Genomic DNA, 26,135 nt, shown 5'->3' on the forward strand with positions numbered 1-26,135 from the left:
AAAAAAAAAAAAAAAGTGGTCCGAAATCACTATATAGCAGTGCATAATTTTTCTCAACCTTTACACGAAGTCATGAATACCTGAGGACAGAGCTCCTTGCACTTCCATGTAGAACGACACTTCAAAAATACCAAGGAAGTACAGCAGGCGAGGTAGGTTTCAGCGATCTTGTGAGAAAAGGCGGAGCATTGAGATGGAATGCCTCGGGACAGAAAAAGCCAGAATGTGCAGCCACGTCATGGATGAAATGCGGATCAAGTAGAGGCTCAAGTACAACATGCAAAAAGATGTTTTCGTTGAAATGGGAGCTCTGAACGTTTTGTTGGCATCTTAAAGGAAGGAACTGGCAAACTCGCTCTTGTGCTTTTGGCTCTGTGGCTTACATGGGAGGTTTAGGATCTCGGTGGGATACTTTCTCGCGAGGGCCTGTACTGGTGAGCTACTTGTGGAAACCATTAAGCACGTCATTAGAAAGGCTGAAGAAGTGGGATTTGAAATCGTTCGGGCTGTGACTGACAACAAGAAAATTAACGTCGCCACAATGGAAGTATAATCGTCTTGGCAACTGCAAACCTGAGTATTTGATCCCGCTGATCCATGCCGAAGTTAGTTCCTGGCATTCGATCAGACCCACATCATAAAAAGCATACGATCACAGTTTCTGGCAAAAGAATTTGAAGAAAAAAAAGATAGCGGAATTTCGTCAACCTGCATAAAGGACCTCTACAAGATGCAACAGGGCTCCATTCTAAAGCCAGTCTGTTTTCTCACGAGAAAACACCTCTTTCTATCAAATATAGAAAAAATAGGAGTGAAGCCTGCCGTCCAGTTGTTTTCACTTGCTGTGATAGTGGCTTTGCCCTTCATGAAGGACCATGCAGAGCACAGATGTGACGGAAAGTTTTCCAGTGTCGGACCAACCGTGGAGTTCATGAGGAACATATGCAAATGGTTTGTCAGCAATTGTCAATGTCAGCAATTGCAACGTATTCACGCACCATCAGACATAAAACTTCTCGCGTACAAATCACTCATCAGATCGAAACTAGAATATGCAGCACCCATCTGGAGCCTGCATCAAGCATACTTAAAAAACGAACTAGAATCTGTGCAAAATCGTGCCACTAGGTTCATCCATTCTTCATATTCATACGACATAAGCATATCATCCCTAAAACGTAAACCTGATCTTGCTAATCTTTCTGTGCGGTGCCGCATCGCCAGTCTTTGTTTGTTCCACAAATTATTTCACAGTCCGCTCAATCAAGCACCGTATATCATCCCACCGGCGCACATATCCCCCCGTACGTCCCATCCTTACTCAATCGCCCGCGCACGTGCTCGCACAACTACTTTTGCAGCCTCATTTTTTCTACGCACAGCAGTGGACTGGAATGGCCTTCCCCGGAACATTGCAGCCATCACGTGTTCATCAACTTTTGCGGACAACTTAACTACATTTGTTTCTCATGAAGATCACTCTCTGTAGCCTTGATTTGTAAACCCACCCCTTATGTAATACCCCCTAATCGGGGTCGTTAAGGTAATAAAGTGATGTGATGATGTGATGTATTCACCAAAATCACCCGGACTCCGAGCAGTTCTCTGATCCAAAGGGCTCGAGACTTCACTGGCTGGAGCTTGTTTTCTTGGAATACGTTGACTTGAAATTGGCAGGCGAACCGCAGAACTTCTTGACGAAAGAAACTTACAACGCTCTGGTATTCACAGCTGTGTCTAACGTTCAATCCGTTAGGTTTTTTATTGGAGAGAGTGTTCAAGTTTGTACTGACACGTAAATTTTCGAGCGACTCCATAGAATAGCTCTTTAGGGTAGGGACCCTTCAGCGCAGTTCTGGGTGCAGTGACAATTTGGATGTCAGAAGCACAGTCGAAGCACAGTTTCTGGACTTGAGAAGATGCTGAAGACTGAAATTTTCGCTAATTTTCACACCAGTAATGCACAAACTTCACACTCATTCTTTTCCCCACGGAACATTATTAGGAGCAGCAAGACAGACAGCACATCAATAAAAAATACACCCACAGTAGTGAAATTAGAGCACCAGACACCGCATGAACTGTGCAGTTCATCAAAACCTTTCCGTCCAACGACCGACATTGTCATTGACTTCACTGACAAGAAAGCAGTAGCCAGTCTTTATGAAAACAAGCCACTGTCTCCCAAGTTTCTAAAGCCTTGTTGACTAAACGATAATTCACTTGTCACTTGCACGCCACCTTCAACACTAAACTGATCCTCGTCCAGCAACAGAGTGACAATGGGACACCAATGGAAATGGGTGCGACACAACAGGCACAGAAAAAAATAGAGGAGGCGCTGAAAAAACATTCAATACCAAATAAGGGTATCACAGCAAGAATTTTATTGAATTCCTTCCATGCCCTGTGTATAGAAAGAAGAAACATTGGCCAGTAGAACAAATTCTACGCTCAGTGATACCATCATAACAAAGAAAACTTAGCACTGGGTGTCATCACCCATCATGGCACTGTTAAGTGTGAGAAGTGTTGTGAACCCTTATGGTGGTATCCATGTGGGCTGCCGCTCCCCACAAAGGTTGCTCCAAGCACCGCTGAATCCTTGCGCAAGACTCTCCCCCAACCACGTGTAACCAAAACCACAAAATCACCTCACTGGGAGCAAGAAACCCATAACAGCTTCAGGGCCCGCTGATGTTTCTGCCTGTGTACTTCTCCCTGGACGCACTCTTTCTTTCTCTCCACTGCCTGTCACATGCCCTGTGTATGTTTTGGCTGAATTGACAGTTCCGTATGAGAACCCAACTCAAGTGCACCTCTAGAAGTTTTCTGACGGTTTCTTTCGCCAGGAGCAACAATGACGCGTACAAACACGCATGCATGCAATTTTGCACTTATATGCAACTCTTTCTTTTTTTTGCTGTCAATTTGTTGTTTCTTGACCACAACAGAACACATTTACGGCCTAGAAATAATGACCTTGGCAACTGTAGCTACATGCTCGCCCATTTCTGTGGTTAGGGCAATAATGTGAATTTGGCCACTTTTTTGGCTTGATAACTGATCTCACAAAAATAATGCGTGATGTTTTTACAGACTGAGTCAGGTCTCGCGCTTGGCTTTAATTCTGGAGAGTTTAAAGAAAATAGAAGATGGTCCTTCCTTTTGATTGATTGTTAAAAGATTGCATATTTAGAGACGTGCCCTTACTTAAGCATTTATGGTTAGCATATGAAGTCACTCTTGGCAATTATATTTAGCACAACTGTTAATCTGATATGTGGCAACGCTCGTGGAAATTTAGAAAATTTTTACTTTTATGCACACGGAGCGAAAAAATGTTTTCTTTTTTCTTAAAATAATAGCACCAGCACTGCAATGTAATAACATTTTGTTAATGCACGCTGTCCATAGTACGTCACCAAAAATTTTAAGACCCACAGCTGCAGTAGTTTTTGGGATCTCATTGGAATCTCATTTTTTTGCAATCCACAAGAATCAATTCTGGCTCAGTGGAGACTTCTAGGTTGTGTTTTTTAGCCAAGGAAAAATTTCTTTGTGCTGAGATGGGTTTCATGGTTTTGGGGACTCATACAGCAAAATATATATGTTTGGCGAAATTAAAGGGGTCGGCAGACATACACCAATGTCATTAACTGAACACATCCTGCTAGTTCTTTCTTTATGTTCTTTTTTGTTTTTCTTTGTTATAAAATTTGCATTTGGTTTACACATTGGCACTTTGTTAAGGGCTCCTGCATGCATCTAACTTTATCGTGGTTTTCTTTTCTGCCAGGTTGCGCAAGGTGCCGAATGAGAGGATTCTTGAAGTGCCTTTTCAATGTGTTGAATTTTCGATTCTTGGACTGAAGCCTGTGCGGTGGACAATTGACCCAACAACCATTACAATGAAATTGTAAGTGCAATGTATTGTGTTAAAAATTGCACTCAGTGGTGAAACTGAAGAGTGCATTTTTATTGTATAACTTCAGGATGCTGACTTCTGCTTGAAAATGAAACATACATCTTTCGTTGCACCTACTCTGGCTGCATTGATTGGCGGATGTGTAAAAAAAAAAAAATACTGATCGCTCACAATAAGTAAAGCTAGTAAATTATATATTTGCATAGATGCCTCCACATCTCCATTAAAGTCTTCTGTATTGTGGCACCATAAAAATTTGCGTATCGCAATTTTTCTTAACGTTACTAGTACACATTTCTTAAATTAAAGGAGCTTTGCAATTCCGCAAATTTAATAACGCTTACCTCTTTCCTAGACAATACCAAAGTTCCCTATACAGTGAACCTCCACTACAACTGCAGGCTACCTCAAAATGGTGTTCAAGTGGAAGTTCATTTCAGTGAAGTGCAGATACAGAAGCTTGACATCACCAAGAAATGTGGAGGAACATAAGGTTGCATGTGAAAATTTCTCATAACAAGGTCAAACACCTTATTTATGCTTTCGTGCCATTTGTGCATTGATTGTATCACAGGGTACTCAGCCATTTATGTGGCTATGGTATTTTTGTTTGCTCGTCAGATGGCTACTGCAAGTGGTTACTATCTGATGATATTGGAAACTATGCCACAAAAAGAAGCTGTCCATTTGTGTTCTAGCTGTAACTTGAATGTGAGGTTGGTAGCTGCCCCACTTCGAAAATCTAGAATGACCTACTGGGGCTATTATGGTACACACCTGACCATGTTAACTTACAACATGAAGGAACAAGAAAAAAAGGGGTTTATTTGAGAGTGAAAAAAAAAAAAAGTGTGTAGTGTTCCTTGACTTTAGAAAAACACTCGAATGTAAAACTGCTATATTTAATGCCTTGAAAGCTCTAAGTTTCGTGTAGTGTTTAAAATTTGTTTAATTTTGTTTTCGGCTAAGCTTTGGGCATTTTATATGACAAAGCGACAAAGGCTAGAGACTTCTCTCACTGCTTGAACTTCCGACCAAAAAAGTTGTGTCGCATGTGAAAGAAAAATATAGGTGTTGAGTTGTGTAGCTTATGTAACATTAGGTCTGCAATGAGTCACATATCTTTAACCATTTCTCACTGTACAGGTTTCTGGGACCAGCAGTTACAGTGCACTGCTTGCATTTGTGACCAAGACATAATGCACTGCATGCTGGAAGCACAAATACCATATTTACTCAATCATGAGCTGGCCCTGATTATTAGGCGAAGGTGCAGCTGGGGGACCAGAAAAAAAAAAAGAACTTAAGAATGTGTACTAATGCAAGGTGTAGCGAAGCTGGTGCGTTATTCAGGCTCGACATGGATCGCCCGAATTGTAGAATAATCTGAAGCCTTCGGGTTAATTGGTGCGGGTTATATGTGAATTTCACTTCATGGCAGCATGAATTTCACCTTGTGATGTGGCTTTAAAGCAGTGGACACTGCCCTGCCTTGAAGGCACACGAAACACCAAAAGGCGAACTTTGTGCTGCTGTGAAGTCGCGCCCCAAGATTAAATTCGCATATAACCCGCACACCACCTTTACTGTTAAATTCTTTGAAATTTTGGTGTGGGTTATATGCGCAAAAATATGGCACTGCCTCACCTGCCAAGGTTTATAAGTTGCTACAATTTGCGCTGCTGTGTAAACTAGATCGCCATAAATGTGGCACTGCTGCTGTCACATTGAAACAGTAACTAAATCTATCAACCTCGCCTGTAAGGCGGGGGGTGACTTCAATGCAAAGGATCCTGGGAAAAACCTTGCCTTATATTCAAATAAATACTGTAATGAGGCATTTGGCAGCAAACTTATGTCCACGAGGTGTGGTTGTAATATTTCATGTGTAATTCGTAAAAAAAATGTTTCAGATCAACAACTGCACTGCAAAACTCACAGTGTGGGACTTACTATGACTGCCTTACTTGTGTAGCTTCCGTAGCATTGCCTGCGATGTATTACCCAATTGAGTGATCTTATGATGAGTTTCACTATGTATGCCGATAGTCGTAGATTTTAGCACAGCCTAAAGGGCGACTACAGTAAGATGGCTGTTGTTTGTACCTAGCCCTTGAGACCAAACGACAGTGAGGTGATAGTAAGAAGGATTCTACAGTACGAGTGGTATTAAAAAGGTGCTCCCTTTAACTTCTCCTTAAAATTCACTGGAAAAATCCACAATGGCATTACTCTTGGCATTCCCCTCAATGTTTCCTTAACCCCAAGTGCAGCGGGAAAAGGGCGAGGACTACTGTCACCATTTCGCCAGCAGGGCTGCTGCGCAGTCTCTTAACGTGATGACATCAGTCCATTTGCACGAGTTCGGCTTCCTGAACTGAAAATTTTCAATGGACTACATGGCATTTCAAAATGGGTGTTATTAGGTGAATAATAATAATAATAATAATAATAATAATAATAATAATAATAATAATAATAATAATAATAATAATGGTTATCCTATTATTATTATTATTATTATTATTATTATTATTATTATTATTATTATTATTATTATTTATTAAATATGCAGTGAAGTATCTTATACAGGCAAAAGCGCAAAACCGTTTTAAGGGTTGTTTCAGAGATTTGCATGTTAACACATGAGATATAGCTCAAATGGTATTCCTTTGTATCCTGCGGTAATATTCATCATGGGGCAGCACTGGGGACAGAGTAGAAAACTTGAAATATTATGTTCTCACATTTAGCTATCTTTATTTTTATGTAGAGTACCATTTTTTACACAAGTTTTCTTCTTTTTTGTGTCAAGGGTGTATTGCACAGTTTCTGATCATGTCAGTTTGCAGTTGATGCACCTTTGCACCGTGACTTGACCAGGTTAATCTAATACCACTCTTTTTCTTGTCAGTGTGGAAGGTTCCTCCTGGGATACTGCTTCCATTGAGTATGTGAAGTCAACTGTTGGAAGTAAGTTTCCTCCTGAAATTTACGAAGATATTCAATTTTCTTTCATGGATTTTCATTGTCTTCCTGTTAGAGGCATAAAAATGGCTGAGAAGATATTCACGTGTTTTTGTTTCCGCTTTCCTTCTATGAAAGGTGCCAGGCTTATGTGTGGGTCTCTTCAATGTGTTCATTGTTGTAAGATACTCTCGCGCCTTACTGTGCAGATTGTGCAAGTAAACGTTTGCTTGAGTGATGATATTTATCATCATAAATCAAAAAGTGGATAAAGAAAGAAAGCGCTCTTGGATTTGATTTTTTTTTTTAATGTCCACTGTGAGATACCTGTATGCATTTGCAAAACATGCTTCTGCATCAGTTTGCAGTCGAAGTTCATTTTGCTTCTTTTGTGGTTCAGTTTGTCTTTAGCAACTACACAGTGACGAATGGCTGGCAGTTACTTGCTTCACACTTTTTCTCCTTCCATATTTTCTCATGCTTGATAGGACGTAAGCTTGTCTGATGGACTGTTTTAGCAAGCATGTTTACCCTCCTTTTGCAGAAGCTGATGCAGTGCATGTTCAAGTGCTGGGGAAGACCACCTCAGGGGGCCTGTATGGAAAACTTTTCATTGACTGCAACAAAAATGTCATATCTCTTGATGAGGAGCTGGTCAAGCTCAATTATGCTTTTTTGGATGGTGAAGCAAGTTATGAAGGTACGTGAATTAATATGAAAGCCTGCAGTTCTGATAAATGTTGCAAGATCCTGCAGTTAAATAGGCTGCTTAATCATTATGCTAGTGTTAAATTTCATACAGTAGCTGACGGATTTTTTCGGTCCTACTTGATTATTTAGACATACTCGTGGCACTGCCCATTTTTCCTTATAACCAAGGTGTAATGGTGACTGAAATTTTGCACCCAGTATGATCCATGTACACGATGATGCGATAAAGGAGTCCACAAACAGTCGCGCCACTGTGGTTGTCCACGGTACCCTTGTTGGCGAGGTGACTGTTTGGCTTTCAGAGTGTTGTGTGGCTAGTGCAAGTAGATCTGTGTCGACTAAGCACCAAGCGGTTGCATGATTACTTGTCACTAAACGGTACTAGTATAAATGTTAAAGGGCTCCTGAACCAAACCTCAGGCTTGGTGAAAAAAACAATGTCCGTAGATAGCATATGCTGCTGTGAACATCTCAGCCAAATTTTGCAGTTGCGTGCAATGCGTGGAGCTTGCGGAGTGTGAAGTACCTTTTTCACAAATGGCCTCTTTTCAACAGAAGCCTGCTTCTCACTCTTTTTCTGGTCGTTTTATTTTGTAATATAGCATATTCCCATACGCAGCTGCTGTTCGCCAATAATTGACATCAATCAAGAAAGGTGTTTGGATCAGTGTGCTTCTTCCTACTGTTACTGTGTATATTTATTGACGTAGCTTAATAATCATGCTAACATAAACAAAAATCTGTTTTTGAATTGCGGTAATAATTATGTACTTCCACAAGAAGCAGATTATTTACTCACGCTCAGCCGCCGCTGCCCGCATAGGAACTAAACTTTGGCCACCCTACTTATCAGTGTAGCAGCGTTCTGGTCTTGCTAATTTTGACTTGTTTTGAACACTCCACTAGCTTCGAAGCACATTATACTTAAGGTCAGACCACATGCACGCTTGCCAGCGCGCTCACTCCTGGCCGCTTCAGGTTAGACGCCTTGGCAGAGTTCGCTTCGTATTGAGCTATTCGTGGCGCTTCAAAATGCGCAAGTTGGATGTGGCTACTATCCGTCGGTCAAGCTAGTGCAGGGCAAAGCTGGTCCGCACCGTGCAGCACGGTAAGACTGGAGCATATGAGTGCAAGCATGCTCTCAAGCACAAAGCAAACGCTTCATATAAGCACTACAGTGGCAGGTAGATCCTATGGCTGCAGTCTGCTATGTAGCATAGGTACTGTGAACCTTGTGCCGCATGTATGCTCTGCTGGCTAATGGAGAGTTTTCAGGATCACCACTCAAACAGCTCACTTGTTGACTCAATGCTGAACAAGTTCTAAGGGTGCCGCTAGGTCTAATCCACTTTGCTTCGAAGCCTTAGCTTATGGCACTTCAAAAACAACTGCCATTGATTGCAAAATGCATTGTTTTAAGAATGCTTTATTTCTTATGGCATCAGTTAGCGCAAAATCGAAGATAGGCTGCCTTTTGCGATATGCAGTCTGTGAAGCACAGCAGTCTCGCATGCAGTACTGCGGTGGCCTGATGTGGGCTCCAATTTGAACTTGCGTCGTGTTGCAGCTCTCATTGACACTAGTGGTTTGACAGTAGTTGTCCTTGGCATGAAAGATTAGACACAGACGGCAGTGTATTTTGTCGACCTTTGTTATTGTGTGAAAAAAAAAATAATTGGCAGTTTTGACATCAAATGCCGCTATCGCCTCTTTTGTCATCAAAATTCTTCATTCGTTTACAGGATCTTTATTGCTGTTGCCTGCGTTGGCATTCGAGTCTTTTCATACCTAAGTGCCTATGAAGACATAATTAGTCATCAGTTACGATTACATGCTCATGTCATCATCAGCTATTGCACTCACTGATATGTGATAAGCAGCGTACGAGTTAAGCGATTCCTGGAACAGTGCAGGACTACTGACATCGGCACACTCGTGAAGTGCTCTGCTAGCACTGCCATTAGCGCTAGTGCGGAGGGCCTCGCAGTGAGGTCTGTGGAGGGCACTAGCGCCACTATTATGGGGAGTTCTTTGTAAAGCAACAAATCAGCTGTCAAGGGTGCCTAAATTCCTTCATTGTACAGGCAAATTCATTGTAGTGGTTATCACAATACACATGAAAGATAGGAACTCAGCTGGGACATGGTTAATCCTTCGTTATGCAGTTCATTTTGCTACAGAAGTGCTCGTTGCAAAGGCGTTCAACTGACTAAGGGCAACATTAGACCATGTGTTGTGGGAGTGTGAAGCCATCGGCTCCTCCTTCAGCGAGGATAGGTGGGCTGCGCTCTTGGGCAGCCCCGATCTGAACGACCAAACCCTGGCCGTCCAGAGTGCTTGCTATCGGGCCGTCAAGCTCGGCTTGGCAGTCCCTATGTGGGACTAGCCGGGTGGCGCGGGTCCCCCCTCCGTCTTCTCTGAACCAAAATAAAGTTACTGCACTCACTCACTCACTGTATGCACCACAGGGAGGTGTGGGCATAGCTGCTCAGCAGAAACGATAATGTGTGTGCACACAATGAGCATGGCCAGCAGCGGAAGCCAGAACACTGCCCTTATTCTGGCAGAGCTGTGTGAGCAGAGAGTGACCTGCCATGGTGGTGTAGTGGCCATGGAACTGCGTTGTACTGCTAAGCCCGAGGGCACAGACAGCGGCCACATTTGAATGTGGTGAAATGCAAAAAATGCCCTTGTGCCGTGCATTGGGTGCATGTTAAAGTAACCAGGTGATAAAAATTAACCGGAGCTCCCCTTATATGATGTGCCTCATAATCACATCGTGGTTTGGCGCACACAAACCCCAGAATATATATTTTTTTTTAATGGAGCGTGCTAGTGTGTCAAGTTCGCTTTGTTGCTGTTGCAGCCAAACACACCATGCATATCTGAAGACATTCTAAATTTGATTCTTTAAGCGTGGGTTGCGCATGTGCATTGATAGTGTGACAGAACTACGGTTGAGGCGAGTGTGCTAACACACCTCAAGTCTCATTGCAGTGTTCGTGTTAGCAGCGGTGATGTGCTTGGGTTGGCCAGCATGGGGGCGAACTGGCCACAACAGTACAGCTATAACTGGAACCCCTTTTTTTGCAAAAGGAAAATTTTGCCGTTTTGCAGCCATTTTATCAGAGCCAGTTTTGGAAAACAGTGGACAGCAATTTACCAAATGTGCCATTAGTGTGTCTAATTACTTTGTAAATCCATTTTTATTTTATTTTTCAAGTATTTTTTGTGGGCTTTGCACTCCGATATTTAAACACCAGACTACGATATACCGTATTTACTCGTGTAATGGCCGCAGGTTTCTTTCCGAGATTAGGGACGTGATGGTGCAATTGGGGGTGCGGCCATTACACAGTGAAAAAGATCTTTATTTTTCGTAAATATTTTCAGTCGCACTGGCCTTTCTTGAACTACAGTACTTGCTCGTACTGGCTCTGGCTATTTTTGGCTATTTCTGGCTATTCCCGTAGTGCGTCACCTGCCGGCTTGAATAAATGATGACGCCCCACAGGCCAGCGACGGCAGTGTCTAGGAGGTAGCAGCTAAATCTCGGAGGCTCTTCTTTTGCTGCCTGGAGGTGCTGAAAACATTGCGCGACTGCTTTGTTTTGCCACCAAATAAAACAACAAATGCTTCAGATTTCTTGCACCACACAACAGATAACACTGCCAACCTTCTCAAAAATAATGGGTGTGGCTTATACTCGGGACATTCTTAAATATATTTTGGGGAACTTTTTGTAAAAAGTTCTGGGTGTGGCCATTGCATGAGTATATACGGTATGTGGAATTCCATTATCTTAAAACTTTTTGTGCGCAAACAAACAGGGACGAAAAATAGGGGCAACACAAGAACGAGCGCTTTCTAACAACTGGTTTTTATTTATTTGTTTTTTTTTTTTAAGAACTACCTGCCTAAATACCCACAGATCTGCGCGATCTAGTCAACAGAGCACGCTGTAGGGGTTGGAGGACGGACTTCGGGATGAAAACAAACTTGGGAGGGTTTATTTTACATTATATACAGAGAGGTGAGAGTCAAGTAACAGTCGTACAGTCATTATGGGCCGGCAGCAACTCGGACGCAGCGGCCCGCGGCAAGAAGTTCGAGAGAGGTGAATCAGGGAATCAGGGAATGCTTTGGTCTCTCTGGAATGCTTCTTTTAAACCCTTCAAGGACTGGAAGTCGCGTCATGTTTGGCCAATGGGAGAGTCCGCTCAGATGACGCCATTTTCAGCCAATGGTTGGCGCCCGTATCGCGTTGTCGCACCCGGCGGCTCTCTGCGGTCTTGCCTCGCAGACTTGCAATGCGCTTCTTCCAAGGCGGAGAATGGGGGGGTGTTCATGCTCCATTGTCCGAGGGCCCACCCTCTTCCGGTGCTACGGCCGCGCAGCGGTAGCAAATGTCTTCTTCACAGACGATGAAGAGGTACGCTTGGGCCTTCCCGGCACGTCCGGCTGTCACGGCGCATTACCGCCGTCTTGGTTTGGCACCCACTTCCATCAATGCCGTGCTATCCCTTCGCTTTCTGGAAAACTCAAGCATTGAATAGCTCCTCGGCGGCACACGACCTGGGGGCCGCAAACCTGTTTGCACGTGTCTTGTGGCCTTCAACTTGTTTGCTCTGGCGCTCCTCTGGAATGTGCTTTCCTGCTTCTGCATTCCTCAATTAGCTGTGCTGCGATTCGATGTGGTCTGGGGAACTCGAAGTAGCCTCAGGAAACGGCGCCATATCTAACAGCTCGTCCTCGCCCCGGTTGTTCTGAATGGCCGGTGAACTCAATTCGCTGGCCATGAGGAACGCTGAAAGAACCTGCAGGGTATTGGTGTCGAGCCTCGTTTGACGAACTTCGGGATTCTGGGCCCTGGAGAACATACGTCAAACAAACAAAACAACACAGCGCTGCCCCGCGTGTAAGCGCAGGCCCTTCACCCCTGAATCGCCAGGCTATTACCGAGTCAAAATGAACCCTGATCTTTTATTTCCCCAATTTTGACAAAACAGTTCCAACCACCCCTCCAAACAGCTATCCATTTCTCCTCGATTGCCGACAAGACCAGAGTACTATTGTTGTTGCAAAACAAAAGGGTTGTTGACGATGTAAACAACAAATGAAAACAGCCGAACATAACTTAAGTGGCCTAACTACACGAACAGCATGTTTCCAACCCTACCGCAGTGGCGTACTTATCTCACGTGCCGGTGCCACTGAACAATCTGGTCAACCTCACAAGTACGTAATCACAAGCCCACTAGCCTTGTGGTCACTAAACCGAACGCGTACTTGCGTTGTAGGCAAACTTTTCATTTACGCTTACTCACGTTTCTTCCCTGAAAGACCTACAGGACACAAACGAAAAATTAAACTTACGGGACTTACACACTCCGCGGAACTCTTAAAATAATGCGTCTTCTAATAACTAGTTCCAGGCACGCTCACTAAAGAAGTCAGAATACGTCTGCCCTCAACACACACGAGTAACCCAGTCATAAATCTGCTTCCTTCCGTCCACACAGGAGACGCGCTAAGGGAACTACGAACGCTTCTCCGTGCAAATCATGCACTCACTGAAAACTACGCGCTTAACCTTAGAAAATTCAAAAACACTTAAAAAGCAAGAAGGTTAAATAACACTCACGCGCGTTACGATAGGGCTCTCAACATGAATCTTGACACTCAGGTTACTTACACACACAAAAAAGAAAGCCTATGTACTTATTAATGAACATCTCGCGAGACTACAGGTTTACATAAAACGCATGTTTCAAATCTCGGAGTTTCAAATCTCAAACGAAAACACAAACAAAGCTCAAACCTTACACATTGAAAGAAATCCTAGTCTTAAATCGCGAAAACCTTTGGATGCTCAAAATAAAAAACAAACACTTCATTTCTACGGAAGCGCTCTTGGCCTCCCTTTCCAGACGCTTATGTCTGACTCATACTTTGAGTCTGACTCGAGGTGGTCACGGTTTCAAAGCTACTCTGGCTGCTGAGGAACAGCAAAAGGGCTGATTCACTATCAGCTCCCCCAAGACGTTACGGTCTCCTGCCAATTTGCGTCCTGGCGCCCCGCTTTCCTCACAAACTCGATTGACCGCGTCGCTACTCCCCACCTGGTCTCGTCCTGCCACCTTGCGTTTCTTCGAACTGCACGCTGAGCTTTGAAAAGAACTACGGAACGACGAGGAGTTTAACTGCCCGTGCCCTTTGTCCGCGTCCGTGCAGAACATGCTTCGCGGTCCCCCTTTGACCGGTGGCTCGAACGTTTTCGATGCGTCAACATCGTCCGTGACGACCGCACCTTCTTCCTCGCGCCCTGCCCTTTTGGGTTTCTCGCCATCTTTGGCGGCGCTACATTAGTTACCGACTTTCGGTCTTTACCGCGCTTCTTTTTACGGTGCTTTCTCTTTGCACTCGCTTTCATGTCGCCTCGTGCCTCGTGCTGGCCGGTACACATTTCGTCGGCCCGGATCGGTCTCTTACCCGCACAGTCTGAGTGATTTACATTTAAATCTACTCTCACTTTGCCTCGACTGGCGGACAGCCCAACCGACTCTGGCACAATGCAGCAGGCTTTACTCGAGTAAGACAACTCGCAGTCTTGCGAACTGCCCTCTACTACATTGCCCAGCTCCCGCTGTGTATCGGCACACAGCCCGTCGGTATCGATTGCTGTCTCACGCGCGCAGTCCGAATGATTAACAACTGAATCATCCCTATCTAGGCCATCTAGACTGGCGGAGAGCCGCATCGATCCCTGAACAATGCAGTTGTTCTCTCGTGGACTACGGAGCTCGCCATCCCGAGAACTACTCTCAACTGCATCGTCCAGTTCGCACCTCACTTCTGCACGCAGATCTGGCTCTACATGGGTGCTCGCGTCTGTCGGGTCAGCAGTACCCTTTTCTTCGCTAGCAACCTCGCTAACATTACCAGCGACGCACACGCGCGGTAACTGTGCCAATTTGTTCGCAGCTGGCCTAGCTGTCTCCACAGTCATCTGTTGGCACAGCACCTCGTCGCTCTCACTGCGGCCTTTAACGGCCTCTGTTGCCACTAAAGCATCGTTAGCAGCTAGCCTTTTCCCTTTCCCGATGAATCTGCAGCCAATCTCACAGGCACTACTCTTCTCGTCGGCTATGGCGAAAATCCGCTCGATGCTGCCTCATTCTTTCGCTCTGTACTACCTACAGAATTCTCAGACAGCCGTTGTCTCTGTGCCATTAACTGATCACAATACTGTATCTCTTTCATCAGTGCTGCCTTCTCTCTCTGATACTTTTGCTCATGCTTTCGTTCCTGATACTCACGTTCGTGACGCTCACACCTAAGAGTAAGTTCTTGAAGCTCATGCTTCCGTTCATTCTCGCGTTCTTCACGCTTACTCTCACTCATAAGTTCAAGACGCTCTCGCACACGTACACGATGCTCACGCTCTCGTGGTTCCTGTATCACCTCCCAAGCAAGCTCAATGCTTTTGCCATCATTGCCACTATCGTTAATCGCCTTTATGATAGCTGGCGTTTTCATCTGTTCGTCCGCCTTAACTCCCAAATCGTCGCACACCAACAAGTCTAACCTCGTCAACCTTCTAAGATCCATGGCAGCTGCCCCGACAGGTGGTTAGAACTGTTTTCCTTATTAATTTGTGCAAACACACAATGCATCGAACCCCCGATTCCCAGAACTATCAAAATGAACATACAACATTTGAGTCTGGCGAATAAAAAGGAAAAAAACCACGCGCTCACTTACGGTTGCAGCACCCTGCCATCCGGTTCATTTGTCCGCTGTTCCTGGCTCCTCCGGACTCCCTGGGTCGAAGGCTCGCTCTTCTTCGCTACTCCCAGTTTCTTCGGACCTCTTTCGACGAAGGCTCTCTCTTCTTCGCTCTTCCCGGTTCCTTAGGATCTCTCTCGACGAAGGTTCATCCGTAGCGCTGCCACCAGCTGATGCATTCGGAGGCGATCTCACCGCTGCCAACCAGATGTAGGGGTTGGAGGACGGACTTCGGGATGAAAACGAACTTGGGAGGGTTTTTTTTACATTATATACAGAGAGGTGAGAGTCAGGTAACAGTTGTACAGTCATTACGGGCCGGCAGCAACTCGGACGCTGCGGCCCGCGGCAAGAAGTTCGAGAGAGGTCAATCAGGGAATAAGGGAATGCTTTGGTCTCTCTGGAATGCTTCTTTTAAACCCTTCGAGGACTGGAAGTCGCGTCATGTTTGGCCAATGGGAGAGTCCGCTCAGATGACGCCATTTTCAGCCAATGGTTGGCACCCGTATCGCGTTGTCACACGCGGCGGCTTTCTGTGGTCTTGCCTCGCAGACTTGCAATGCGCTTCTTCCAAGGCGGAGAATGGGGGGGTGCTCATGCTCCATTGTCCGAGGGCCCACCTGCTCCCGGTGCTACGGCCGCGCAGCGATAGCAAATGTCTTCTTCAAAGACAATGAAGAGGTACGCTTGGGCCTTCCCGGCACGTCCGGCTGTCACGGCGCATTACCACCGTCTTGGTTTGGCACCCGCTTTACTTCCAACAATGCCGTGCTATCCCTTCGCTTTCTGGAAAACTCAAGCATTGAATAGCTCCTCGGCGGCACACGACCTGGGGCCCACAAACCTGTTTGCACGTGTCTTGTGGCCTTCAACTTGTTTGCTCGGGCGCTCCTCTGGAATGTGCTTTCCTGCTTCTGCATTCCTCAATTAGCTGGGCTTCGATTCGATGTGGTCTGGGGAACTCGAAGTAGCCTCAGGAAACGGCGCCATATCTAACAACGCCTATAGCGCATATGATACCCGCTGATCTGTGCGATCAAGTCAAGAGAGCACGTCAATAGTACATATAACACATGTGATAAAAAGACGTGGACAAAAGCCACCCGGTCAACCTAAAAACAGCAAGGTGCATAAAACAACCACTTACAATAAAATGCGTTAAAGATGTGATGATGGCGTCGTGCGCTAGACTAATGAAAGAACTTAAAGAGGATAAAGGACAATGCACAAAGAATCAAAGGCAGAAGGATGTAGCTTCCAAGGTTTCCGTGATTCTGTATGTGCACGGCCTTTCACACAGACTTAAAAAGGTGGCTGGTAGTTATGCAGTAAAAGCGGTATTTTCGGCAAAAAACAAAATAGGTAGTGTGTGTTCTATGGTTAAAAAGAAGTTCGAAAGTAAGGATGATGTAAAGAAAGAATGTAGTGTTAAACATCCGTGCCAGAACCAATTTGTTGATTGCGCGAAGAACGTTGTGTATCAGATTCTTATGACGTGTGGTCATATGTACGTAGGGCAGACTGCGAGATGCATTAACACGAGGTTAAGGGAGCACTTGTCTAGTCTGTAAGGTCGCCCTAGTACGCATTTGGCAATGCATTGCCAAGAACATGATTGCTCACGTTGTCTTAGTAGCACAGACATTTTGTATAGGCTTAGGAATCAAACCGCTGGGGAAATTGTGGAAGCACACTGGATAGAAAAAAAAAACACACACACACACACACGCACACACAAAAAAGAAAAATGCATCAGCCATCCTTCTGTTTCATTCTTAGATAAAGAAAATTCGCTTCTATCATCACATCTTTAACACATTTTATTGTAAGTGGTTGTTTTATGCACCTTGCTGTTTTTTGGTTGACCGGGTGGCTTTTGTCCACGTCTTTTTATCACATGTGTTATATGTACTATTGACGTGCTCTCTTGACTTGATCGCACAGATCAGCGGGTATCATATGCGCTAGAGGCGTGCTCTGTTGACTAGATCGCGCAGATCTGTGGGTATTTAAGCAGGTAGTTCTTCAAAAATATAAACCAGTTGTTAGAAAGCGCTCGTTCTTGTGTTGCCCCTATTCTTCGTCCCTGTTTGTTTGTGCACAAAAAGTTTTAAGATGAATCTGTTCCAACTAGGCCGACTCGCAGTTATGCTTCAATTCCCTTAGTTGACAACACACTGCGGTCCTAATTTTGGATTGAACGGTCCGTTGTAACGAGCATCAACAGTGTTCGATTCACTTCTGGCGCTGTGTACAATTCGCTTAAGTCTCCAAAATCTAAATGTACCGATGACAATGGGGTCTCTCGGCAAGCAACAAATGCCGACAGTGCCATTGAGGAAAATGAGGTGAGTGAATGAAGAAAATTTCCATTGAAGAACACATAACAGGGCAACGCAAAAAAACAAGGACGATAAAAAAAAAACGTACACAGGATAGGCGGGTACAAAAGGGAGGCCATAGGGAGTGAGTGAAGTAATAGAAAAGGTGAGGAAATGTAATGTAAAATTGGTGTAGGCAGAGTCGATCAATTACCACTTCAACTTTGTTGCCACAGGGGCATGAGGTTTCATAGTGCCTAGATTATCCTTTGCATAACCAGCTTACAATGATGTCTGGAGGTTTATTTACAATTAGAATTTTATGCAAGTTTACTGAGGTCATGCCCACTGCATTCTGAATTACCAAGGTTTGTGTTATTAGCTTTCACTTTAATACTTCTCCGTACACAAGGTTTGTTTCTGCACCTTAGTCTTCAGTGTCCATGGAAAATGCTGTGAGGTGTTTTGGTACGTTATGTGTAGGGAGACGTGAAGTTCTATTTCATTCCATTTGCCTCCACTTCCTGAATTAGGTCATGACGTGCTCTACCTCACTATTCGTTTCACCAGTGCAATGTGGTGTCGTCTGCATGTCACCATTCATCGCACCCAGTGCTGGCTTAGTGTAGAAGGATTTCATAGCACTATTTGTACTTGGGAGTGAGGCACTGCAGGGCCTATGCAAGAACTGTTAGATTGGTTGTGCACCAGCACGGAACTGGCACTGATTTGCAGCTCACAAGCGCAGGGCAGGCAAATTGAATGCACTGAATTTCTACATGTTAGGTACAGCCACAGGAGGTAAATGTGTACATTGTGCCTTTTGCCACATTGATTGGGGCAGCCACAGCGCCTAAAGATGGCACAAAAACGCAACTTAGACATGATCACATGTTTTGTATTCCTTTGAGATGTCATCACATCTAAGAGTGCAGCATGTTTCTCTGCTGCCTTTCTTCCTTGGTGAAATAATGCTAGCATTTAAAATGCTTTGCTGCCACTTAGGCAGCATGCAGTCTTGCGTGCCGTGAGTAATTTACACTAAACAGCAAAAGAATGCATAAGGAGTTAATATGTGCTCTGATGCACCTTTGTTCCAAAAGAGGCCACCAGTAAAAGTAGTGCTGCATGTTTTCCTGGAACTGCTAATGCAGACGTTGTTTTCAGGTTATACGTGTCATGTTTACTTTGTTCTTTGTACATGACTGTTCAGTCACGGTGCTTTGCACTTTTGCACTCTATGCCTTTTCTTCAATTTTTTTCAATGTTTTTTAAAAAAAATTATGTATTTACATATGAATGCTATTCAATACCTTATAAGCAGTTGGTTTTCTCTTTATATATTGGAAAACAATGTATACTTAGTTTTTTTTCTTTTGTATGCATTTCTTGTGCTAATTTTTTTCCTGTATTTTTCTTTTAGATGTCATTTTGGATAATGGCAGACCTGACAAAATTGATCAACAATCAGCAGAGGGATCACAAAATGAAGGCATTTCGGAAAATGCCCGCTTGTGGCGAGACATCCTGAGCACGAGTGTTTCTGCAGGTTTGAAAGATGTTCTCCACAGTGTCTATGGCACTTCTTCAAGCAGTATAGCACGCATTCCTGTGGAAGTGTGTGCAGCAGAAGTGTCTCCACCAGGGTCCCTTTCTGTTAGTGGTGCAAGCTCTCCAGCACAGTGGTCATCAACCAGCCTTTCCATTGACACATCCTCATCAGGCACAGACACACCTCCCACATTGCCTGGTCTTGGCCGAGGCCTTGCCTTGATGCTAAAGCACAGGGAACTTAAAGGTGACAGCTCATCCCATGAGTCTAATGCCAGGAACAAAGCGTATGTGGAGGCGGAAGAACTATGCACTGTCATGCCGAGTTCAAGTGAGGGCAGTGATGATGATGCGTCTTATACCCCTACTCTGGTCGGCACTCCACCTGGAGTTTTCAGAGAGGGTGAAACATTCTGTTCTCCTGACAGCCCAGGCTCATTGTCATCAGTACCTCCAATGCCACACCTTGTCAGTGTCGGATCGAAGCTGGAACCATCCTGCAAGACTTCTGAACCAGTTGTATCACCATCTTTATCTGGCGGCAGCCAGTTTGGGGAAACTAAAGCTCGTGGTCGTGCTCGGTTGCTCTGTTTGTCATCCAGTCCATCAAGTACTAGTTCACCTTTCGAACAAAAACGGATGTCTCTGCCAAGAGATGTTGATTCAAGTTTCAATACCAAGATGTATGCACCAGATACGCTTACTGAAAAATGTGCAGTGTCGAATGAAGCACCATTTACTAATGAATCAGTGGCTTCTGAAGTTTGTGCAGCTGATGTGAAAAGCCTAAGCCCTCTTGCAGGCTTACCTGATCTATCAGCATACCGTTCTTTAGGGCGTGGGCATGCGCTATTGGCAAAACTGGCATCAAGCCACACACCAGGCCAACCCACTGATTCGCTGTCATCACAGTCACTAAGCTCACAGCAAAATAGCCTCGCACAGCACTGTCCCTACATGCCAAGTGGCAGCAGCCAGCCTAGACTCACATCACATATCGGTGATAACTACGCTTCTGAAGTGGTGACCAAAGCTAGTCAGCTGAAAGACCTCTTGGAAAAGAAAGGACGTTCATTGTATGCGCCACCATTGCATGGCCGCCCATCTAAATCTCAAGGTCACAATCTGACAAATTCTCCCACGCCTGCTGCAACGACGGGAACAGTGGTAGGAAATTTGAGCAACTTTGAGTGGAATGTAAGTTGTTCAAAAGAACTTGTTTAATCATCAGAGCTTCCTCTCAACTTTCAGGCACTAAAGAAAGATGTGTTTGCTGGAAGTTCGGTATCATATCCTGGTAGCAGCAGTAACCAGGTGAGTTGGCATTTATATGGAACTTAGTGCTGGCAGTTATGGCTTTCTAGAAGTATATTTCCTCTATAAATTCTACCTGGGACCTGGCAGTACAAATGGGGACAATTTGGACATGTCCCCTTAAAATGAGCTTGTAATCTGACATATTTATTATGTGTGCCAACATCTGCATCGTATGGAAACATTTAAATTGGTGAAAACATGTCTCTGCACCCATTTTTATGATTGGTGCATGTGATGTAGAATCTGCAGTTCAGTCACTGGCTTATGTAGTTCAGCTGCAGCCCTGCAAACTGCTGCATTAGTATGAATGGCAATATACAAAACGCAAAAGATGTCTACTGGCATCTTACTTTGTTACAGACTGACAGTATGGCATCTGTGCAGACAGAAAATGATGCATCCGTGCTGCTGTTTAATAAATACGTTAGCAATAGATTTCCTATGTGGCACTTGCCACACACTGTGTCAATTGTGTAAATAGTGTCAAGAAGGCTTACAACATTTAATTAAATGACCCTGAAGGTGGCGTTTATACGGCATATTTTCTTCAAAATTTACAAAAATACTATCGAAAAGGTGTGTCGAAGTTATTCAGCATGATTAGTGCATCTTTCATTACAGGTACCTGAAGCACATAGATGGGGAAATATTAGTTAGCTAGGCACTTGTGGCAAAATAAACATTGTGGCTGACTGTAGTTTGAAATGCATATTTGAAGAAATGTATAAATAGGTGGAGCAAGATTTTCCTTTTTACTTGTGACATTGACATCTTGGTGAATTTGCCTGATTTGTGCATGTTTTTGTGTATGGGTTTGCCATGATGTTGGAATGACGCAAAAGTGTTGGTACTGGCTGCACAAACAGTGGGGCTATTTTCAAACAATGGTGTTCTGCTGCATACAGATATATTAGAAAAAAGAATACAAATTGATTATCTCAGGTCTTGCCCTTTGTTCATTTTGCAATTTCTTGCAAAAGTTTAATCAAGAGTATAATGCTGCTCCTTTAGCAGGCTGATGTTTATTGAATGTTGGTGCACTTCAAACAATGACTGTTCTTATGCCAACACAGTGCCACTAGTTCTTACAGTCACATATCTATGGCAGTATGTTGAATATTTAGGGGCCATTGTCTATGACGTTTCCAATTGCCAGCATTGCAAAGAGTTGGTGCCTTTAACTCTTGACCACTCAACAAGAAAGCATTCATGTGTGATCAATGGTTTTTGATGCTTCTTTGATACGGTCAATGCTTTTCAAAGACAATTATTGTGGAAGCTATTGGACATACGTAGTCATTCTTTGTATTTCTCTGGAACCGCATAATTTGTCTTTGATGGTGTTGTTTCATATTGCTTAAGGGAATTTTAAATAATGTAACATTGGTTAGAGGAGGTAACCAGAGTTGCCTGGTGTGTTTCTATCAGGTTTTCTGCTTCGTGAAAAGGGTGTTGTCTTGTGTGCTTCAGCTGCTTTGTCTGCAGGTATTTTTTCTTTTCCTTTTTTTTCTTTTTCTTATTGTAGCAGAAGCTACAAAAACTGCACAGTGCACAATGCATGGTGTACAGTGCACAGTGCATGGTGCTAGGTAATAACCTGTAAGGACAGTGATTGGCTTCATAAGGCTTTGAACTTAAGCATGTGCTTGATTAGCACAGTTGTGTGTGTGTGTTTTTTTTTGTATTCTGTAGATACTGTACATGCGTGCCATTTTGTGTCCTTAATTTATTTCACTAAGTGTGTGTGAATAAGATTTCTAACATAAGTTGTACGAGTGTATCCAAAATTTTGTTATTTGATAGTCCTGAATGTTTGGTTTTGGTACTTGTAGCATTTGAGCTAACAGTCATGCAAGTAGTAGCTGTATTGTGGCTTCTGCAAAAGGACTGTCTACCACTTAGAACATGCTTTTGGATTGTGGCGGGAATAATAAAATTATGTGTCACATTGAGGAAAACAAGCATGCCGTTATTCCACAAGCAAAGAAATTTTTATTTGGTCCTGAAAGCTGGTTCAAAAAGTACATGTGGCAACTCTTGTTAGTGAAACAGTGTACACCAAACTTTGTACTGTCACACCACCTAAAACCCATGCAGGGAGAGTTATATTGCTTAGATACATTGCTGCATTGCTTAAAATTGTATTTTATGGGCTTCTGCTAACTTTTCTTTGCGTCATAAAGTAATTTCTTATTTCCAGTTAGCTTGTTTAGAAAAGTGCCACTGCCTTCATGCAGACAGAGTGGTGCATTCTAGGTAAAGTGTGCACTCTTGACATGTTGGCACGCATCAGTGCGACTAGTGGTATGGGAGTGGTGGAAGTGTTGCTGTCATACTCAAGGTGTCAAATATGCATTGTGCAGTTAAAGGGACACTAAAGTGAAACAACAAATCACTTTAGGGTAATAAAGCATTGTTTGAGAACACTGCAGGCAGTCATTTCAAATTAATAGTTCAATTATTAGATGAGGAAATGGAGGTCGAAATATCAGTATTTGAATTTCGCACCGAAACCCTGACACCAGTACGTCAGTGTGACGTCGGGGATTCCAAAGTATGTTTTCGCTTTTGGGCCGCGTTGGCTGAGTAAAGGTTCCCGAAACTTGCCATGCTTAATATTTGGTTCCTTTAGAACACAATGCAGTCAGTCTGTACCCCTATATAACTGAGTAGGCCGTAGAAGACGCCATCGGAATTGATGACATCACGGAGACCAGGTGCGGGAACTTCAAGGAGGCGTTGCCACCCGTCTTTTGTTCTTGTGCTTTTTCTGGCTTACCAAGCACCTTATCGTAGTAAGAGTGGTGTTGTTGGTGTCCTAGAGAGGTAATTTACTGATGCAGAAGAAATCATTTTTCTCTTTAGTGTCCCTTTAAAGTATGCTGGCATCTTCACAACCTCAGTGTAGGTATTATTTCAATGTGCCTGCTAGATTGTCGCACAAACGGCTTGGCCTTTAGGAAATGCATCGCATCATAGGTGACAAAGAAAGACGCTAATGACTTGCGCAGCAGATCAAGGGCTAAAGAAGCTATTAGGATCTTAATTTCAGTGTTTAACGTGAAGTAGCCATTCCTGTGGAAACCCTGTGCACTTACTTATATTCTCTCAGTTTTACTAGTGTAGCATTGACATACTGTCCAGTAATTAGTGTTGTAGGCATCTGTACACAGTTCTAACAGACTAGGCAGATAGAAAAATTGTTTTGAAATTTTCTACTTGCCTTTCAAAGAAACTACTGCACGTTTGGACACTTCAAAGGGTAGGCTTTGTATTGTGTTACAACATAGGTTCTTGAAATATGGTAGACAGTCCCTTTCACATACCCACCAACTCAGCCAGAAATACTTGGCCATTACTCCGAATTGTCTTCCATATGAGAGTCCTTGCTGCAGGTGACATTATGCTGTAAGGGAGCATGGACATAAGTATCATGTGTTCTGGTTGTCTGCAGTTTTATCACCTTAGTTTTTGCTAAGTTCCTTAGTTTACTTGGGCAGTGTGATACCAATTATGTTACCGTTACAGCTGTGATGCATGTTGTAGAAGTATGCTATCTATGAGGGGACATTTCCATGTGACATTCTATCATTTTCAATATTGGTATATGACAATCTCTGCTTTCCACATGCATCTACGTAGTTATTTTCTGTTGCTTTGTTGCATTATTATTACTGTCCTGGGCTAATGTGCGTAAAACTGCTGGTACAAGTGATGTTGGTGACTGGCCCGCACTATGGCAATCTTCTCATTATTATCATTATATCATAAGTGGTAGTCTCCACTCTGGAAGTGCTTTTATGTGAGAAAAGTATTATGAATCTCATTGTGCCCTAAGTGTGTGCTAATTGTGGCCAATTGTCACTGGTTGCTCATATTTTTTATGTTGCCAAAGACTTCTTATTTACTGCATGAAATGCATTTGAGATCTGAGCCTATTTACCACTAAATGAGTGGAGTGATATCTTTCTGGGACCAACGGCCAAAGAGCATCACTTGTGCTCATGAACAAAAACGTAGTGCGCCACGTATTGGAAGCACAAAGATTCACAAGAAATGCCTCTTTTGCCGTAAACTTGTGTCCACAAGTTGTAGTTATAATACTACAGGAGGTATGTAGTTACACCGTAGAAAGTGTCGCAGGTCAAATACAACTGCACTGCAAAACGTGCAGAGTGAGACTTCTATGACCGCACTAGTTTCTTAGCTTCCTCAGCATTGCCTGCTATGTATGAAACATAGTATACTTTCCTCTGCTCATAAACTGCATTACAAATTTTGAAGTATTTGGACTATGCTTGTCTGCTCTTCTACATCCTTTTTCTTTTGCAATAAATAAGTTTCAGTATGCTTGAATTACAGTTTTGGTCCTTTCTTTGTTTTGGTTGTTTTTTGACAATATTCAATTTGATTTAAACGCTTCAAGTTTAACATTTTTCTGGTTTTTAAAGGCCCTGACAACATTGCGATTATACAGTTGAAGTTCGTTGTATTGAATAGTGCAGTGATTGCAAAGTAATTCGATGTAGCCAAATTCAGTATATAAAATTGGAACTGAAACGAGACAATAAGCATGAAGGTTTATGGGCTGAAAGCTCATGATTGAACAAAACCTTACTTAGAACAATAAAGTTAATTCATGTTATTTATTAAGGTGCAAAAAGCTGCTTCAGTGCACCTTGTTTTTTTATGCAAGTACAGTCGCCAACTGATAATTCGGACTTGGCGTGTAGCGCCCAAATGTCGGATTGATCGGGAGCCCGAAATAAAAAAATTTAACGGTTGTTTTTTATTAAAGCAACTTTATTATAAAAGTGGCAAGAAAAGCTTTGTCAAGTGTCCTGCTGTTTGGCGCAGCGTTTTTGTTTCAGCCACCGTCGCACAACACAATGGCACCATGCACTACCATGTGAGGAAAACAAACTGTTGCTAACAGCAAATAGCATGGGCGTGCAAACAACAGATTAGCTATGTCATTATGTTCAGAGCTTTGCTCTCACTGCCTTAACCCATGTAAGATTTGCAGGCACTGTCCATGCAATTGCAATCCGCCAGCGTAATGCACGAAAGCATGTCAGCAATCTTTGAAACATGCACCGCCTGTTTCTGTGGAGTTTAATATATCCATATAATGTTCGAATAAGTGCAATATATGAAGTTTAAAATACATGCAGTTCTCTTGGTGAGTTGACACCTCTTCAATGTAAGCAGTAACTGGATTTATCCATGTTTTCTATGATGAGGTTCTGCTATTATACAGTGCACAACCTATTTCGCCTGAAAAACTATTCTGCCGTACACACATTTTGCCTCCTGAAGTGACCCTCTGTCTGTGTGTGTGTGTACCACCAGGGGCCATATCCTTGATTTCGTTGGTGACACCACTGCTAGAGCACACATGGCTAGTGGAGGTGGACATTGGGAAAGAAATGCCAAGCATTTATTGCCATTATTTTCATGTTGCACAGTTGAGTATATAGGTGGGAGGCTTGTCGCTCCAGATACATGTCGTTGTGGCTGTGAAGTCACACAAAAGTGAAAGTGTTGCTGCA

At 43.5% G+C, this 26,135-nt stretch overlaps 1 protein-coding gene across 3 annotated transcripts in view; it reads left to right on the plus strand.

Moving 5' to 3' along the window:
• LOC139054086 (putative ATP-dependent RNA helicase TDRD12) overlaps positions 1-26,135 on the plus strand; it is a 254,611-nt gene that overhangs the window by 60,076 nt on the left and 168,400 nt on the right. For all 3 annotated transcript variants that reach the window (XM_070530611.1, XM_070530613.1, XM_070530612.1), the window contains exons 6-10: positions 3,800-3,919; positions 6,843-6,901; positions 7,440-7,595; positions 19,139-20,433; positions 20,518-20,580. In XM_070530611.1, the coding sequence (XP_070386712.1) occupies positions 3,800-3,919; positions 6,843-6,901; positions 7,440-7,595; positions 19,139-20,433; positions 20,518-20,580 (1,693 nt within the window). The remainder of the gene's footprint in view (positions 1-3,799; positions 3,920-6,842; positions 6,902-7,439; positions 7,596-19,138; positions 20,434-20,517; positions 20,581-26,135) is intronic.

Source organism: Dermacentor albipictus, chromosome 1 (genome assembly GCF_038994185.2).
Source record: "Dermacentor albipictus isolate Rhodes 1998 colony chromosome 1, USDA_Dalb.pri_finalv2, whole genome shotgun sequence".
Taxonomy (NCBI): Eukaryota; Metazoa; Arthropoda; class Arachnida; order Ixodida; family Ixodidae; genus Dermacentor; species Dermacentor albipictus.